Source organism: Podarcis muralis, chromosome 1 (assembly GCF_964188315.1).
Source record: "Podarcis muralis chromosome 1, rPodMur119.hap1.1, whole genome shotgun sequence".
Taxonomy (NCBI): domain Eukaryota; kingdom Metazoa; phylum Chordata; class Lepidosauria; order Squamata; family Lacertidae; genus Podarcis; species Podarcis muralis.
The window spans coordinates 75,746,495-75,764,124 of NC_135655.1; the positions used below are offsets into that span (position 1 = coordinate 75,746,495).

The window sequence follows — 17,630 nt, forward strand, 5'->3', positions numbered from 1 at the left end:
AATAGCAAAGGACAAAATGAATATTTAACTATGTTTTGCCATGACGACAGTTTGCTCCAGCCTCATTATACTTTTAAAAAATGCAATGCAGCATGTGCATTTCCTTCCCTCCTTTCCGAGTTGACAGTGATAATATGGGAAAATATGGTCTTAAAACGCTCAAGTCTACTGTAGAGACGAGCAGACATATAATTTATTGGATGTTTTTAAATGGGCACTCAGCTAGGGCCGTTTGGGGATGGCGGAGTGCATGCAATGCTTGATTTACATAATCTATTTTGGGTGACAAATGGGAGTACACGTAAATGAAGTCTGAGCGTTAACCACTAATCCCTTGAATTGGCAAGAAGTGCTCTTAGGCCAGAGAGATGGCTTGACAAGTTAGGCTGCCAGTACTTAAATCTTCTGGGCGATTTTTCTTACAAGAGAAGCTGCCATCCTTCTCCCACCTTTGCCATAAATCGGGTAAACTGCTCAATACCAAGTTTAGTATAAAAAACAATGTCAAGTTGATGAATATTATCTCTCTGTGTGTAAAATTTCTTTGAACCCACATTAGTCGTGAGGTGGTGTTATGTTTTGTGGTGCCCTGAAAACAGTGCTTGAAACACCAGCCGCAAAATCCAGATTGCAGATGCTACGTTTTAGTTTTCTATTGTGTGTGCCAGTGGGTATACTCATCTACACAGCCCATGAATAAATGTTACCCCAATCAAAGCTGCAAAGCACAAGGAAGAGATCAGGACAGCTGTTAGCAGATGACCTCATGTAGCGAGGGGAGAGCGTCTTCCCACCATTCACAGAATCATAGAATGGCAGAGTTGGAAGGGACCCCTGAGGGTTATCTAGGCCAACCCCCTGCAATGCAGGAATATTTTGCCTGACGTGGGGCACAAACCCACGACCCCGAGATTAAAAGCCTCCTGCTCTACTGACTGAGCTATCTTGGCAAAGAGCTTGGCCACATATCTCCAGAGATTGCCCTTGGAATGAACATGCAGTGTTGGCTGATTAAGCTAAATCCATTGATTCACAAGGTGGTGTTAAAGTAAGGTTTACTTTGAGTAGACCTTTTGCAATTAATGGACCTAACTTAGTCATGTTCATTAATTTCAATGTGTCTACTCTCAATGAAACTTGGCTGAGCACCACCCGCTATTTTCAGCAGAGGTAATGGCAAAAATCTGAAGGGTACCCAATACAAGCAGAGATAGCTGAATATTCTTTTATTCCCCTCTGTGGAGGATGATCTCATCTTCTCACCCACCCTTTCTGCATATCATTTACTTAATGCTTTTAGATATTTGATAATAGAACATTACAGTGAGGCTACTGCAAGTGTAGATGCATTTGCAACATGACAGGAAAAAATGTAGGAGAATTATTTCTTCTCAACCAGTTGCCTCCTGGCTTTACTGGCAGAGCGTGGGCTGTTAACCACCTTTAATGGAACACCTCCAAGTACTTAAAAGGCTTCTGACATCAATGTACTAAACGACTGTTGCTGGTTGTAGGACTGCAAACATGTCATATCTGGGCTAATTGTGGACGAGGGGAAGGGAGCCCAGCACTTTCCACCCCTCCTTTTCCCCATTGCTGCAAGGGAGAATCACACAACACCAGGAAAAGGGAAGTCCAAGCAGAGATTTCCCTTTTCTGTGAGTGCCTTCCAAGCATCCCTGATCATAGCCAGCCATGTGATAAGGCATGGAATCACTAGGTTACTGAGGAAGGTGGGGAAGAAGGAAAGGCCGAGATAGTAAGAAAAGAGCTGGGAATTAAGAGAACATGTGTACCTTAATCCTCAAACACTGATGGGGAAACTTGTGGCCCTCCAGGCGACATGGTCAATGGTCAGGTATGACAGGTGCTGCAGTCCAACAACATTCAGAGGGCCACAGGTTCCTCACTCCTCTTCCATTCCCATTTAAATAAGAACCAGGTGGCCATTGTGCCCACATACTGCTTCTGCCCACCTTAGTAAGAGGAAGAGTCTCTGCCCACAGGCTCATGCATATACTGACCTTGGTGACTGTGCCTGTATAGTCCTGCTTCTGCCAGCCTCTGTATGGGAGTGAGAGAGAACAACAGATTACAGTGCCCACAAATTGCTGCTGCTGCTTTCTCCAGGGAGAGACACTGACTGATCAGTGTGTCTTTATGGCTGCTGAAGGCAGGCTGACCATTGTGAACTCATGATGAAGATGCTGACCTGCAGAGTGGCCATTGTGACCACATGCTGAGTTGGCCTGCCTGAAGAAGAGTGAGTACAATGGTGGTCACTTGCTGCTGTTGCTGCTGCTGCTGTTACCATTACCATTACAAAGATCTTCCTTCAACCCAAATGTTCCCAGGGGAGAATTCAGATACAATCAATAAAATACAGCATATCATTCCTTGATCACATAAACCAGGATGGGGAAACCTGGTCCTTTTAGATGCTGCTGTACTCCAAACTCAACATCTAGAGGGAACCAACTTCCCCATCCCTGTCCTAAAATGAAGACTGAATAAAAGCATCTCTTTTGTCATCTCCTGTTACATCCTATTTAAAGGGAGAATGGATTGTGCAGGGCCAAGTCCTATTAGAGTGTTTCTTCATCGTTTAATGAAGGAAGAGTATTTGCTAACTTTTTTAAAAAAGAAAATTATGTTGTTCCACGATTTAGTTTTCTTACTTCTAGACCTAACACCATGTTTTTGTTTCAGGGGTTTGATTCACTTGCTCACTCACCTCTCGGAAGCTTTGCATCAGGTGCGGCTGAAGCTGATGCTTGTTATCCCTCCCACTGTCATGCCAGGGTGAGTGTCTTATTTTCAAAGAAAATCCCTGAATCTATTTTCAGCTTCATTCAAGCTATTTGGGTTTAATGTTTGCTGAGAGACCAGTGCATATATGCAGCCTAAAAAGCGAAGCGTGTATTCCCTCTTCACCGCTGGAGGAAAATGCCAGGCTCAGCACCTTGGGGAAGAAGAGAGGGACACATTTAAGAGGCTTGGATTAGGAAATGTGTCTGTGCTAAGATTTAATCCCTCTGGGCAAGAACCATGTATTCATTATGAAACCCCAATCAAGGCACTTAATAAATATTGAAGCAAGGGAGCGAAAGAACTATCAAGTGGTATGTATACCAAACAGTGCTAAGGAAATGACTTTAATTAGTGTCTTTATATTGATAAATGGATTATAAAATTTTGGAAGGAAATAAGATCTGTAATGGTATGCAGAACCATACATCTTCTAATCCAGCGGTGGCTAAGGTGGTGCCATCCAGATGTTGCAGGACTACAGTTTCTGTACCATCTGAACACTGATTCTACTGGCTGGGGCTGAGGGAGAGCTGGAGTCCAACAACTTCTGGAGGTGCCCCCCCCCCCCGGCCTTGTCCCAAACCATCATGTATAGTTGCAGTAAACACAGGTCAAATGAGAAGATGTAAGAAGGAATGCAGACACTTCGAAAAGGCCATCTTCATGTAACTTAATTTCCTTTGCTACCTGCCACATGTTTAATTTAGCTAATGCCCATTTCACAGTAAATTGTTTTGTAATAATTAAGCAAAGTAGCTGCCTTCATTAGTACAAAACAGTTGGAAAGGAAGATCGCAAACTGAACAGCACATGGTTATACAAATTGGCCAGTTGTGCAGTACATACCTGCATTTAATCTGCACCTTCTTCATCTCCCCAGTGCTTATTTATTTGTATAAAAAATCTCCCTGGATTCATAATGTTATGGTTTGTACAGAGTTCAAACTCTTGGCGGAGGAACTATGCAATCTCTGTGCTGGCTAGATGAAACATTAGCCCTTCTTAGCCATATGTATTAGTGAATAGTTTCAATTGCTCAATGGCGTCTGATGAAGAGGATACAGAACTTACATATTTCAGTGTTGGCAGCTGAAACTGAGTTTTGAATAGATGTTTAAAATAACTTCAGCCTCCTTCTTGGCATGCAGACCTACAGCTCAGTCTTGTGAGTGCCTGCAAAGGGGTAAGCAATACTGTCACCCTTTCATAGTCTGGGTCCTGTAGCTTGCTAAGGGTATGGGCCTTCAAACCTCAGTACTCGTGATGTTGGAGTCAGTTGCATCACCCAGTAGTTTGTTCTGTTGATAGCCTTGCCTCTCTCTTCCTATACTTGATCCTCCAGTGTGTTGCCCTCATCCACTACTTCTCTGTTGTGTAAGGCCTTACAGAGCACAGCTGCACTGGCCTTTGCATTTGCATGTGTGAAACATCTGTGCTGCTTGTGGTACATCAGTGCAAGAGCCCCAGCCCCTGTCACCTTGTACAGGATGCTGCTCAGTGCACAGGATACTGTAGAATTATTATTCATTTAAATTATTTTCAAACTGGCCATCTTTTTAGATCCCAAGGCGGCATTCAAAATAAAATGCAACAACACAACTAAAGCACAATCCATCAAGACAGTTTTTAGAACAATAGAGCACCTCACAGTTCAGCATTTAAAATGCTCAATTAGGCAGTTGCATCTTCATATTTGTGTTGCAGGGAGAGACTATGCAGAAGTAAAGTTTGAAAAAAATATTTTTAAGACTCCTGTTGAGATTCTTCATTCTTCAGTAATTATTTTTGTTAGCCATACTATATACTGTATATACCTTTTTAAATGTTGGCCACAGCACAAGGTTGTTAATACAAAAATACAAGGAGGCCAGCACCTCCCAGTTAAGAACTGCCGAAACATGGATCAGTCAAGTTTTTATCTTCTTATTTTAGATTTAAAGCAGATTGCTCCAGCTTGTTAATTGTAGTCTGCTACAGAAAGCAAATGAGTGCTCTTAAACACATTTGCAGCTTCTACATTATCAGTCATTATTACCACAAAGCTTATCATGAAGCTAATGCATTCTTTTCAAGATCTAGGATAATTGCAGCAAACAATAGACTTTGCAAAATGCATTTATATATTTTGAATGTTAAGTAGAATGTAGGCAATTTCACAAATTTAATATTCTCTTGCCCCCTTGACTCAATAGAATTGGCTAGAATTGCTATACATGATTTGGTACGTAGATGTATTTTTCAGTGGACAATTGTGGACAAGCCAGCTCAAATGGAGTGACTTTTACAGAGCATTAGCTGCCCTGCAGAGTACATTATTACTAAGAATGAATATTCTTTTGTGGATCTCCGCATAAGGGCCTTTTGGAAATCCATAAGCAGCTTCTTAGTCTCGAGTATATTTTTGAGCACTTCCCCCGAAGTGCATTATACTGAAATTAGAGGGGACAGGGAATGACAAATAGTTCTGAATCCTGCCATGTTTAAGGCCAGTGGAAACCACTGTGGCAATATAATCTGATTTCCAGCCCATTAGATTTATCATAATTGGATTAAAGTGTAATCACTGCATGCTAAGGGGAACGTCCTGTTAGCACGGAGATTTCCCCTTGCACAAAAGAACGCTATTCCCCTCCTGCGTGCTCTCTTAATTCGTTCTGGGGGTTCTTCCAACCCACTGACGCAGATTTGGGGGTGATGTGGGTTGTGCACAGGGAGAGGCACCCAGGTAATCCAAATACTGTACCAAGAAAGGCAGAATAGCACAGTCAGTATAAATCATGAAAATCAAGTATATTTTCTTAATTTCTGACTTCGCGCAATTTATTTGATATTATTATTATTTGCATGAACATGTACAATTTCATAGTAGAGAAGAACATGTGTAACCTCCTGCTCTGGTACTCTCAACCATAAAAGGATCGTCCTTCCTGTATTTCTGACCATAAAAGGATCTTCCTCTTCCTACTCTTATCTGGGAAGAGGTCATGATCTCCAGGAAACACGCTTTTGGCTTTTTCCCCAGACATCGGTCCCCACGTATTTTGTGGTGAGCACATAAGATAAAGTATTGACGTGTTTTCTTTGATCCCCTAAAGAGTCAGGGTCATCCCTTCCCATGACTGATAAGGGAGAGAGCTTGTTTATGCAGTTGTGTCCTTATTATGTTTTTGCTCAACAGCTCAAGTTTTACGCATTTTAAAATGCTCTCTTTTGAAACAACAAAAGGAGGGGGTTGAGTCAGTTTTAAACTTGCTACACAGAAACCCATTCCTTCACATGGAGCACTGAAGGCTACTTTAGCCTCTCCCCTGATTGTTTGGCTGCCCCCCTGAGATTTCAGCTGGCAATGCCCACCCATATATGTTCAAGCATATTTGTTGCAACTGTAAGGGTTAGGAAGTGTCTTGCGTGTATGAAAGGTGACGTTTTCAAGGAGCTGAGTTACGAAGACGTTGCATATTTTTCCTCCTGCAGAATTGTAGCATGCGTAACAGCCCTGACCATGATCTTCTTGGTACAGACATGTGTTTTTTGTTCATGTTGTTCTGTGAAATGCCACACATGTTGGCACTACAGAGATTCAAAACTGAGTCGCTTGTTTCTCATACAAGGAAAGCACTCTTCACACCCAGCATCTTGAACTATGGTTTGGCTGACTGGCTTGAAAGGACTTCCTCTTGCCTTGTAGGCGGAATCCATAAAAATTCTCATTTGTCTCTTTGATATTTTTTTTTTAAGTGCTAGACTGGCAATATGTGGTAAATTAGATTCATAGAATTACAGAGCTCCTGCTGGAATCTGCTTTTCATTGGCATATTTAATACTATGTCATCTTTATTCATTGTCACTTTAGAATCAATTTGGGTCTAACCTTTACAAATGATGGAAAGTGTACTTTTAATAATCTAATATCCTTCATGTGTTGGACTTGGAGTAGATTTAATCAGCCATTCAGCAAAAGGCATAGAAAATGATATGGCAAAGAATCAAATAACATTTGTAGACTCCATATCTGGTAGAAGTCTGATAAGGTAGACCGAGACTATTTTGTAAAATATCACCCTTTTGAGCAGGACCCCCAGTGGCTAAAACAGTGCTCCTTTTGTGTTCTGCCCTGATTAAAACCTAAAAGGAAGAGCATAGTTAGATGCTCTTTTTTAATGGGTTGCTGTCATACCAATTCAGTTCACATTAAGATCAAATTGATGAAAAATGCTATGTTAAAGGAAGAGTATAAGGGCTTGAAAAATACTGGTACTTAAGTGGGGCGCGGGGGTAATTAACCTCTGGAAAATGCAAGATATTTCATTAAATTCCACCGAAGGTACATTGAGGGAAACTGGAAAGTATCAAAATTGTGTTACCTTTGCAGGTTCTTCCACAAGGTTTTTACGCTGAGTGAATTCAGGGTAGGCATAATTGGTGGAATAACCAATGTTTATAGTGGATTCAGTGCTGGCCTTAGACATGTGATTGTTTTTGATGGAAAGGTGGAATACAGAAATCTGACATAATTAAAAAACTGAGAAGTGCCAATTCTAATCTCTGCTGAACAAGTGATTCACTGTGTGGCCTTGGGCAACTCACTACCACAATTTAGCATTAATTTCCAATATGCAAAACACAAAATTAGCATACGGCATTGTTTGAAGGGCTTTGCAGATTTTCTCTTCTCACAGCAGCCCTATGAAGTCAATAGTACTGCATATATAAATGGCGCTCGAGTGTATCTCTTGGGCCTAGTTGTCATAAATGACAGTTGAGATGGTAAACCTGTTCCTGGCGTGTACCACTTCAAATGGCAAGTGCGGGTTTCACATGACTTTAGAGTGTGAAAACTAGCACGGTGGGGAGAAAGCTTTTCCCTGATGTGCCAGTTTTCAATGTACAGGATAGGCAGTTGCACATACAGAAAGGGCCTTTTCTCCAGGGCCCTTCGGTGTCTTACCGCCTTCACTCCCATAGATGTTGACAGCTCTCATTGACTTCCCCTGGGAGAGTTTTAGGGTGTTGCATCTAGAAATACTGTGGAGGGGAGCAAGAAGAAATACCTGGGAAAAGTGATGTATTATCCCAGGAATAACCAACGTGGTGCCCTCCAGATGTTGTAGGACCATGACTTCTATCATCCCTGACCATTGACAAAACTGACTAGGGCAGATGGGAGTTGGAGTTCAGCTTCATCTGCATTCTAGCATTGCAGCTAGAATGTATTGTAGGTTAGGGTTGCCATATTTTGAAGAGTGAAAAAGAGAACACGTTTGCTGACTTCCCTACGACGACTCTCATTGTAAATACCCGTACAATATGTAGAAGTTCACATTCCCACCTATGCCTATGAGAAAAAGGTAAAGGTAAAGGGACCCCTGACCATTAGGTCCAGTCTCTGGGGTTGTGGCGCTCATCTCGCTTTATTGGCCGAGGGAGCCGGCGTACAGCTTCCGGGTCATGTGGCCAGCATGACTAAGCCACTATTGGCAAACCAGAGCAGTGCACGGAAACACTGTTTACCTTCCTGCCAGAGCGGTACCTATTTATCTACTTGCACTTTGACGTGGTTTCGAACTGCTAGGTTGGCAGGAGCAGGGACCGAGCAACGGGAGCTCACCCCGTCGCGGGGATTCGAACCGCTAACCTTCTGATCGGCAAGTCCTAGGCTCTGTGGTTTAACCCACAGCGCCACCCACGTCCCTTATACAAAAGTATACATATACACAAAATGTAACCATATACACTTTCTCATTCTTCAGCCTTCCTGGGTGATCCCAGCATGTCAAAATAATCTGAGCTGAAAACTGTATTTTAGGAGAGGGGGGGGGGAAAGGTTACATAGCTTATCACTGTATGACACACACACACACACACACACACAAAAATCTAGTTCACTATTGTCTCTACTGTCCATCAGTGATTCTTCCAAGTTTCAGAGAGGGCTTGCTGCTACCAGAAATTGAACCTGGGTCTTTCTGCATGTGAAGCATGTACTCTACAACTAAGCTATGGGCGCAAGATTGTGTTGCCACATGTAAACAAAAAAACACAGGCATTTTGCCTACTTTAAAAAATCCTATGGACAGGATTTTTTACGCTGAGAAAGAGGACATGTCGGGCAGAAACTGGACGTATGTCAACTCTGTTGTAGGTGTTGTCCAGTAAAAAGTACCATGGAGATTTTGAGTGCCTGATACAGCCCACCACTTATTAGGAGAGAGAATTGGAGTACTGAACCAGAACTTGCTGGAGTGGTCTGCAACTCATCCCAGCAATTCAGGAAAGAGGTATCTACTTCTTGTGATATATACTGGATGTTAGCAAGTGTTGACGATACGTTTATTTAGAAAGCAGGGACATTAAAGGCTGCTTTCAATTGAGTGTACATCATAAATAACATCACAGATGCGGACAGGTAGTCTGTGTTTCTTTTATAGGGATTTTTATTGCCCTCAAGGGTGAACCCACTTGCAGACAAGCAGTAAAACAGTAATATTTGCTTGGCTATTAAAAGCAATGATATAACTTACTACTCTCCTTGTCTATCAGAACATTTCCAGTAACCTGCAATAAAAACTTTCTACGGCTTGTTGGTTTCACTGAAAAGGCTTCCTCCATTTGGAAAGAAGCACAAGTAGTACAGTGGTACCTCAGCTTAAGTACTTAATTCGTTCCAGAGGTCCGTACTTAACCTGAAACTGTTCTTAACCTGAAGCACCACTTTAGCTAATGGGGCCTCCTGCTGCCGCCGCGCCGCCAGAGCACGATTTCTGTTCTCATCCTGAAGCAAAGTTCTTAACCTGAAGCACTATTTCTGGGTTAGTGGAGTCTGTAACCTGAAGCGTATGTAACCTGAAGCGTATGTAACCCGAGGTACCACTGTATCCTGGAAATGCAGCCTTCAGGTAGGTAGGTGTTCAGTCTCATCACACCTGCAGTGCTTTAGTTTGACTGTAGTGCTGTCCTCACTATAGGAAAGCATTTGTAAGATTGGGAGGGTGCTTATTGATTGATCAAAACAATTGTTTGTGGTTTTTTTTTTTGGGGGGGAAGCAGGACAAGTATTGTTGGAAGTTAAAATTAGGCAGCTGTCTTTTATCTCTACCTTTTGTACACCTCACAACTTTGAAGAAAGCACATTAAAGCTATGCAGTCTCAGCAAAATAAACCTTATCGGATTGTTAGCTTTTCTCAGTTTAATGAGATGAGCAGGAATTCTACTGTCTGTTGATGGCTTTTGAAAGTCAGACAAACAAACAAACAAACAAACAAACAAACAAACAAACAGAAAAGCCCTCTTCCTCCCAGACCGTGGTTATGTTTTGGTATGCATGCTATGTGTGTAATGACCATGTGTTTTGCCATAATTATTGAATGTAGTATCCATAACTCTTGATGTGTGAAGGTCCTGATGAGTGTGGTTCAAAGAAAGTGAAGACCTGTGTTTTTACTAGGAAATTCCCATCAATGCTGAATTTCCTATCCCTCCCACATGAAGGATATCTGTGAAGTCTGAACAGCAAAATGGCAAATGGCGTATCTAGATTGTATATACTTGGACTTTTAATAAACTCTCTTGGCAAAGGTGCCCAGGTCTTAGGATAAGAATGGGCCCACCACCAGTGGTGGCCCCAGCGTCGCATGTATATGTGGTTGTGCGCAAGTGGGGGCGGGGGATGCCTGTATACCCAAAATGTATTGCCCTGACTCATAGGTCTATGAATCTATGTATTGGAGGGTGGGGAAGGCTTGCATGTTTGCCACACTTTGATCCCTCACACATTCTTTCTGAATGCCGGAAAAAGGGCTTCAAATGTTTGGCACAGGAGCATTGTTAGGGGGTGACTCAGGAGACCTGAGCCCTGGGTCTCCTACTCCTTCTCTTTAATTTGATTGGATAACTGAGTGCACCATGAACTGCAGTGCTGGTGAGACCCGTCTGTTTACCATCTTAATTTCTTAATATAGACACCTACAGATATAAAGTAGCATATGCAATTTTTTAATGGAAATTGGAGTCATGGACCTGTGCTTTTAGGTACTTAGCCACACTCCTGCTCTTTGGAGCTTTTTCATTTAGTCAAAAGATAACTGAGTTCGGGAGTGGGGGTGAGATAACATGTTTTAAATACAGTGGTACCTCTAGTTGCAGACATGATCTGTTCCGGGGTGCCGTTTGCACCCCGAAAAGTCCGCAACTAGAGTGGCGCTTCTGTGCAAGTGCGGAGCGTGATAGAGTGCTTCTGCGCATGTGCGAAGCGTGCAGAATGTTTCTGCGTATGTGTGTGTGGCGAAACCCTGAAATATACACTTCCGGGTTTGCTGCGTTCGCAACCCGAAAAGCCGCAATGTGAAGCAAACGCAACAAGAGATATGACTGTATTCTGTTGGGAGCCGCACAGAGTGGCTGGGGAAACCCAGCCAGATGGGCGAGGGATAAATAAATTGTTACTATTATTATTATTTATATAATATAGGTCTATAACTTTATGCATGGTAGGGAGGTAGTGGATAAAGAGAAGTTTCTCACATATAATTCCTTGTGCTCAGCTAATGAAATGGATTGACCATAGAATCAGAAGATGCAAAAGAATAAATGAAGTCAAGCTAGTAAATAAACACCATGCATTTCTACAACATGGATATGATTTTTATTTATTTATTACCAATAATGAGTCTTAAGGCCTATGGCTTTTAGAATATACAGTAATATCCAAACAATCTTATGTGGCTTCACGACACTGAAATGCAGACACGGTATACAATATCATAAACACAGTGTTCCAAAATATCTAGCTGTGCTGACTGGATATATCTTTCAAATGAGGGCTGGTTTTTGACAGAGTCAGGATTGTTTTTGGTGGGGAGGCACAGGAGCGAGGAGAGAAGACAACTTCTCACAGTGCATCATTCACAGTTAATTCACTGCCGCAAGTTGTGGAGATGGCCCTTTGTTTAGATAGATTTAAAAGGGAATTCAACCAAATGTATGGAGGAGAGGTCTACCAATGGCAGCCACTATGGCTGTGCGGAATCTCCAGATGGCAGTAGTATACCACTGAGGAATATCAGAAGGAGATAGCTACTGTCTTCAAGCTCCTCTTCTGGGCTTCCAGAAGAATCTGGGTATGCATTGTGGGAAGTTGAAAGCAGGATTGAATTGACCTTTTGGCATGGTCCAGTGGGGCTGCTCTTACATTTTATCATTAATGGTTGTATTTTTGGCTGCTGTTTTTATTTATTTCATAAAATGTACACATTGCTTGATTGTGAAAAACCTCAAAGTGTTTTACAGAAAGATTTAAGTCTGGATGCAGAAGAACAGGTTGCAGTCCTATGGCTGTACCCATATATAGCAGGGTGACTTTGAGTCATGGCGATTGTTATGGCTCATGAAATGTCCCTTCGTGCATGCACACAGCAATTTGTATGCACATTATGTGTATTTTAGATTACTGGGTAAACTGAGGATATTTCAGCTGGAGAAACTAAGCACCAGCTAGCTTATGGGCTTTAATCACTTATACGAATGAGACCCTTCAAATCAGCATAGGATATTCACAGAAAATTAGGCCTTCTCTTTAGGTGTGTTTGAAAAAGGAGACAAAAATCAGCTGAAATTATGTTAAAAGCCTGTATGGAGGAGCAGCAGGTAATGTTCATCTGTCTCTTTTCTCTTCCATGCTGAATTGCTTTAGTTTTATGCTCACTATTTTAAAGTGTTTTTGGGTAATATCAGAAATGGAAGCTTCTTTGCCTCTTAAAAGAAGTCATCCGCTTCGTAGCATGCAGAGCTTTTCTTCCCTCTTCACCAAAGGGCATCTGTTTCGTTGTCATCTTTCTTTTAAAATTTTGAGATGAGCTCCAAATGGGCAGAGGCAGAGGCAGTTAAGGAGCAAGGTTAATTCCATGTACGAAGCTGCTGAGCTATTACATTGTATTAAGCAATCTCATTTTATACCGTGCATGCCCTCAGATAACTGTCCCCTGTATAATGGTGGTTCTGGGAATGTCATGAGTCAGATAATTCATAGGTGGTTTGCTTCCAAAGTGAAGATTGCACTCTCCTATTGAGCAGCAACCCCCCACCTTTTTTGCATTAATCTTTGACCTCACTTTCAAAAAACACAAACATTTCAGTGAAAGGGTATAGTTCATCATAGGGTATAATGGTATCGTTAATGTATCCCACATATAGTTTTGCTATTCAAGCCCATGGACTCAAGTTTTTCATTCTGTATCTTACGGTATCTCTTTTAGAGAGGAATTTGCTTGGCTTTCGTGCAAAAAGCCCAACACATATTCTACACATACGCTTCTGTCTTTAAACTAATTATTCCCTTGGTTTTCTTTGTTAATAAAAGGTTGATCCAATTATTCCCTAGTTGTAAAAAAAAGAAAAGAAAAAAGGTTGGTCTAATCAGGTTTAAAGACCAATTAGATACAGAGGTCAATGAAATTTGCCCAGCAGAAATCCCTTACCAAGTGTTTTCCTGTTTTGAAATTGTGTATTATTTTTTGCTAGGTACCAGTAAAGCAATTAGTTTCATTCCCTGTGAGAGTTTCCTCTCTTCTCCACCACCTGCCTCTCATTTTACCAGCCGTGTCTGAGCCAGTTTTTCTCAAATGCTTTTAAGATCAGCTTCCTGGGTTGTCTTTTCTACTCCCAACCCTGTATAATAACCAACTATTGGTTACATTTGTAAAAATGCTAATGTTGTTGTTGTTGTTGTTGTTGTTGTTGTTTAGTCGTTTAGTCATGTCCGACTCTTCGTGACCCCATGGACCAGAGCAGGCCAGACACTCCTGTCTTCCACTGTCTCCCGCAGTTTGGTCAAACTCATTTTAGTAGCTTCGAGAACACTGTCCAACCATCTCGTCCTCTGTCGTCACCTTCTCCTTGTGCCCTCCATCTTTCCCAACATCAGGGTCTTTTCCAGGGAGTCTTCTCTTCTCATGAGGTGGCCAAAGTATTGGAGCCTCAGCTTCAGGATCTGTCCTTCCAGTGAGCACTCAGGGCTGATTTCCTTCAGAATGGATATGTTTGAACTTCTTGCAGTCCATGGGACTCTCAAGAGTGCTATACAGATGTAATTAATAAAATACAGCATGCCAATCCTAATCACATAATCCAGGATGGGGAACCTGTGGCCTACCAGATGTTGTTTGACTCTAACTCCCATCAGCCCCAGCCAGCATGTTCAGTAGCAAGCAATGATGGGATTTGTAGTACATCAAAACATTTGGAGAGCCAGAGGTTTCCTATGCTTGACTTAAGGGAATATTAAGTTAGAGTATGTCATTTGCTTTGCACCTAGAGGCAGTATTGGTCTCAACTAAATAATGTTCAGAGAGCTAAAATAAAAGCTCATTATTCATGTGATTCATCTGATGAGCGTTATTGAAAATATTTTTTTCTCTTCAACCAAGAGGAAAAACAAGTTATCTGGGATCCTTATGTGTGTGCTGCAAGTAATTAGTGTAATCAATAATAAAGTAGGTGGGGAAGAGTTACTTAGGTTACAAGTTGCTTATTAAAATATTTTCCTTGGCTTAACAAAGATGCATCCCAGCTTCATTAAATGCTATGCTCCTCTAACCTATGTAAAGTGATATAATGCACAATAAAATGCAGTGCATGATAAAAGGAAGCTATATTCCTCTCCTGCCCCCGCTCTGAAATGATAACAATATATTCATTGCAAATGCATATTGCCGTGTTTGGGGGAAGAAATTGTTTTGCCTTTAGGCACTTAGATTGTTGTAACATAACAGATGCCCTTCATTTTACGCATTCGTACAGTGCTTGCCATTTAAATGTGCAGCAAATGCCAGATAACTGCTATGAAGACTGATGGGTGCAAGTAAGTCCCGGAAGGGGTGACTGCTTTTAATTTATGTTTGAACTCCTGTTGGGAAAGTGCTGCTCCTTAATATGACAACTAAATTATTGGTTCTTGGAACATGAGGTGGCTGCAGCGTACATCAAAAGAAAGTAGTCACTCGCACGTTAAACTCTTGTCAGAGGCAAATTGCCTTTGTTGCCACTGTGTTCTTTATATTCTGGGCTTGCTGACCTGACTGAAAAATGTCACTCAGGCATATTTTTAGTTCAGCATCGTTGCACATACCCTTTCAGCCCAATGAGATGACAGTGCAAAATTGCATTTGTGTTACCCTTTAAGCAGATAAGTGGTTTTTAGCTTCTAATGCAGTGCCTCAGCTGGTTGAATGTTCTGGTTCCCCAGCCCCTCAAACCTTTCTCATTTAACTAATTTATATTTTGAGGCTAGGCTTTGGAGCCTCTTTTGTAACTATTAAAAATATACCTGCCCTAAAATTTGTTTGCTTTTAAGGTGCAGCGGGAGTCTCAATTGTTTTTCCTATCACTGGCTAAGATATTTGTTTCTCTGAATTTATTTTGGGGCTGATTACTACATCATAGTACAGTTTATGACCCCATGAAATGGGAACACTTAGTTTTAAAGTGGCTTGTATTCTCGGCCCCAACTTTTCATGCAAAAGTGCTTCTTCTTTCTTACTGCAACTTCTGTAATTAAAGATCGTTCAGTGTAGCACTTACGAGATTGATCCGTCAGCACAATCTTTTGAATGTCACAATTGGAATATTAATGATGATATTTCTGCTCGCCCAATTGAATGGTCACCCTTTTCTCCCCCTCCCCCCCATGAGTTGTTTTGGGGGTTCTCCCAACCCAATGGGGGGGGGGGGAAGCTCCATTGTGCTAGCAGGAGTCCTTACACTGGCTTCCACTAGCAGAATGGGTAAGTTGAATCCAGTTCCAAGTGCTTATATTGTAGCTTTCCTACTATTAGTCAAAGTATTGCCTATTATTGCCAAAGCAGATGTGCCATGGGACATGTATGTTTAAAAATCAGAATGCCAATTGAGAGGCTGAAGATTGGATCAAGGTTGTGCTGTGGGAAGAGGAAGTTAACCATTCCATGCTTGCTGCTTCCCCAAATTTTCCTTTCCCAGCTGCTGCTGTTTGCTCCATGGGTTAAAGCATTTAGGCACCATATAGGTATGTACCCAGAATTACTATCATGGATTGCAATCTCCGTGTTCAAATACCTTTCTTGTACCATTTAAAAATATTTATACAGAAGAAAAGTACTTCATAATGTTTAAGAAATCTTTAGCTCCACAACCATGGTTTTTGTTGGTTGACTGCTTATCTTGTAATGATCCTCTTCTATGGTTTTCACTATTTAACATTTGACTTCAGATACCTGTTAGAAGGAGCTGACCTGAACTAAACTTAAATACAGTCTGCAGATTGCACAGGAGGAGGAGACTGACTAGACTTATTCAGGCATATGGTACCAATGGGTACTGAATGCACAAGGGGGGTAGTGAGAATGCATACGGTTGGCCCTGCCCCTAAGCACATCTGCATCTCCCAAACACGCACCCCTGCTACTATGTGTTTGGCTTCATTCTGAAGAGGGCCTAAGTGGGTACAGATGTATGTGCATGAGGCTTCCTATATTGCCTTTTACAATTAGTAGGGAAAGGTGCCAGCCGTCTGTAATTAAATATTATCATTAATAATCCAATTTTGACATTCTGTAAGCAGTTGCTGGTTGTAGCAGTTGTAATCTGCCTGTCTCGTATCTCACATGGCCTGTTACGCAATAATAATGATAGATGCGCCATGTAATTCTACGCATGTTTATTCAGGATACATTCTCATTGTTTTCAGTGGTGGTGCTTCCACTGAGGAAAGTGTGCTCAGAAATGCAGCTGTTAATCACTTGTCCTGGTTTGTTTTTTTAAAATGATGCTTCATGACTAAATTAACACCTCTGGAGACTGGCTGTGAAGAAGAATTGTGTAAGAATTAAATGATTCCAAAGGGTTAGATTTTATTTTAATAGCAGCTTAGGCCTGAGGTTTCCGTGTTGGAACCCTTTAATTGAACAAGGCAAAACATTCAAATGCGTGTATGTAAACAGAAGACTGGTAATGTGCTTGTTTTCTATTAATTTAATGTCAGTTTCTGACTGTTTCTATATTCAGTAGAAAAACCGATGCTCTGCTTCTGCTCTGGTCTGTTAGCTTCTATTGTGTTCTGAATGTATTGTGAATGCACTTGGGTAATTTCGTTTTTTTAAAGAAGCTGAGTTTCAAGGAACATAGCATTTTTGCGTATTAGAAATATACTGACAGTGTAGATACTTCAAAAGTGGGTTTCACTGAAATTAACAGAACTTTTTTTGCATGTGAATATGCTCAAACAGGTTGTCCTTTTAGTCATGCTTTCCATAGAGACGAAGGGTGAAATATTGGATGCCCCACATGGTCAAGCCATTTAACCAGGACAGGCTCTTCAGTGCCTTCCCTGTAAGCATCCACAAGTTCATCTCTCGCCCTCCCTGTCTCCACGGGCTGTTTCTGGAGTACAGCCACACTGAGCCATAAGTGGCAGACTTTTGTGTCTACTTATAGAAGGGCCTGCCTTGGAATAAATAGTCTGGCAGTGAAGCCTTGCACCTGGCTGTGCAGCAGCAATCTGGAGGCTGAAGGCTGTACCGGGTAATGCATAACAGTGCTGCATTTCTACTCGGTGTGTGTATGTGCATGTTTGCCTAGAGACCGAACTGGGGGGGGGGGGGGGTACAAGATCCAGATCGGACCCTGGCTGGGGTTGGGTAAAGGGGCTTTGAATTTTTGCCCAAGGCTGGCGTTCCAGTGTGGCTCTTATTCCTCCCCCTCCCCACCTGCTGTTTGCATTGTAAAGAAAACTTCTTTTAACATAAATGGAAACTTCCCTCCCAGTGCAAACAGGAAGCATGGAGTGGCC

The 17,630-nt window shown here is 41.7% G+C and overlaps 1 protein-coding gene across 4 annotated transcripts in view; it reads left to right on the forward strand.

Annotated features, from left to right (window-relative positions):
• Positions 1-17,630, forward strand: part of CHID1 (chitinase domain containing 1) — an 82,931-nt gene that overhangs the window by 12,458 nt on the left and 52,843 nt on the right. For all 4 annotated transcript variants that reach the window (XR_013393630.1, XM_077931574.1, XM_077931576.1 and 1 more), the window contains exon 7: positions 2,710-2,802. Coding sequence is in view for 3 of the 4 variants with exons in the window: in XM_077931574.1 (XP_077787700.1) it covers positions 2,710-2,802 (93 nt within the window). In the remaining variant the exon portion in view is untranslated. The remainder of the gene's footprint in view (positions 1-2,709; positions 2,803-17,630) is intronic.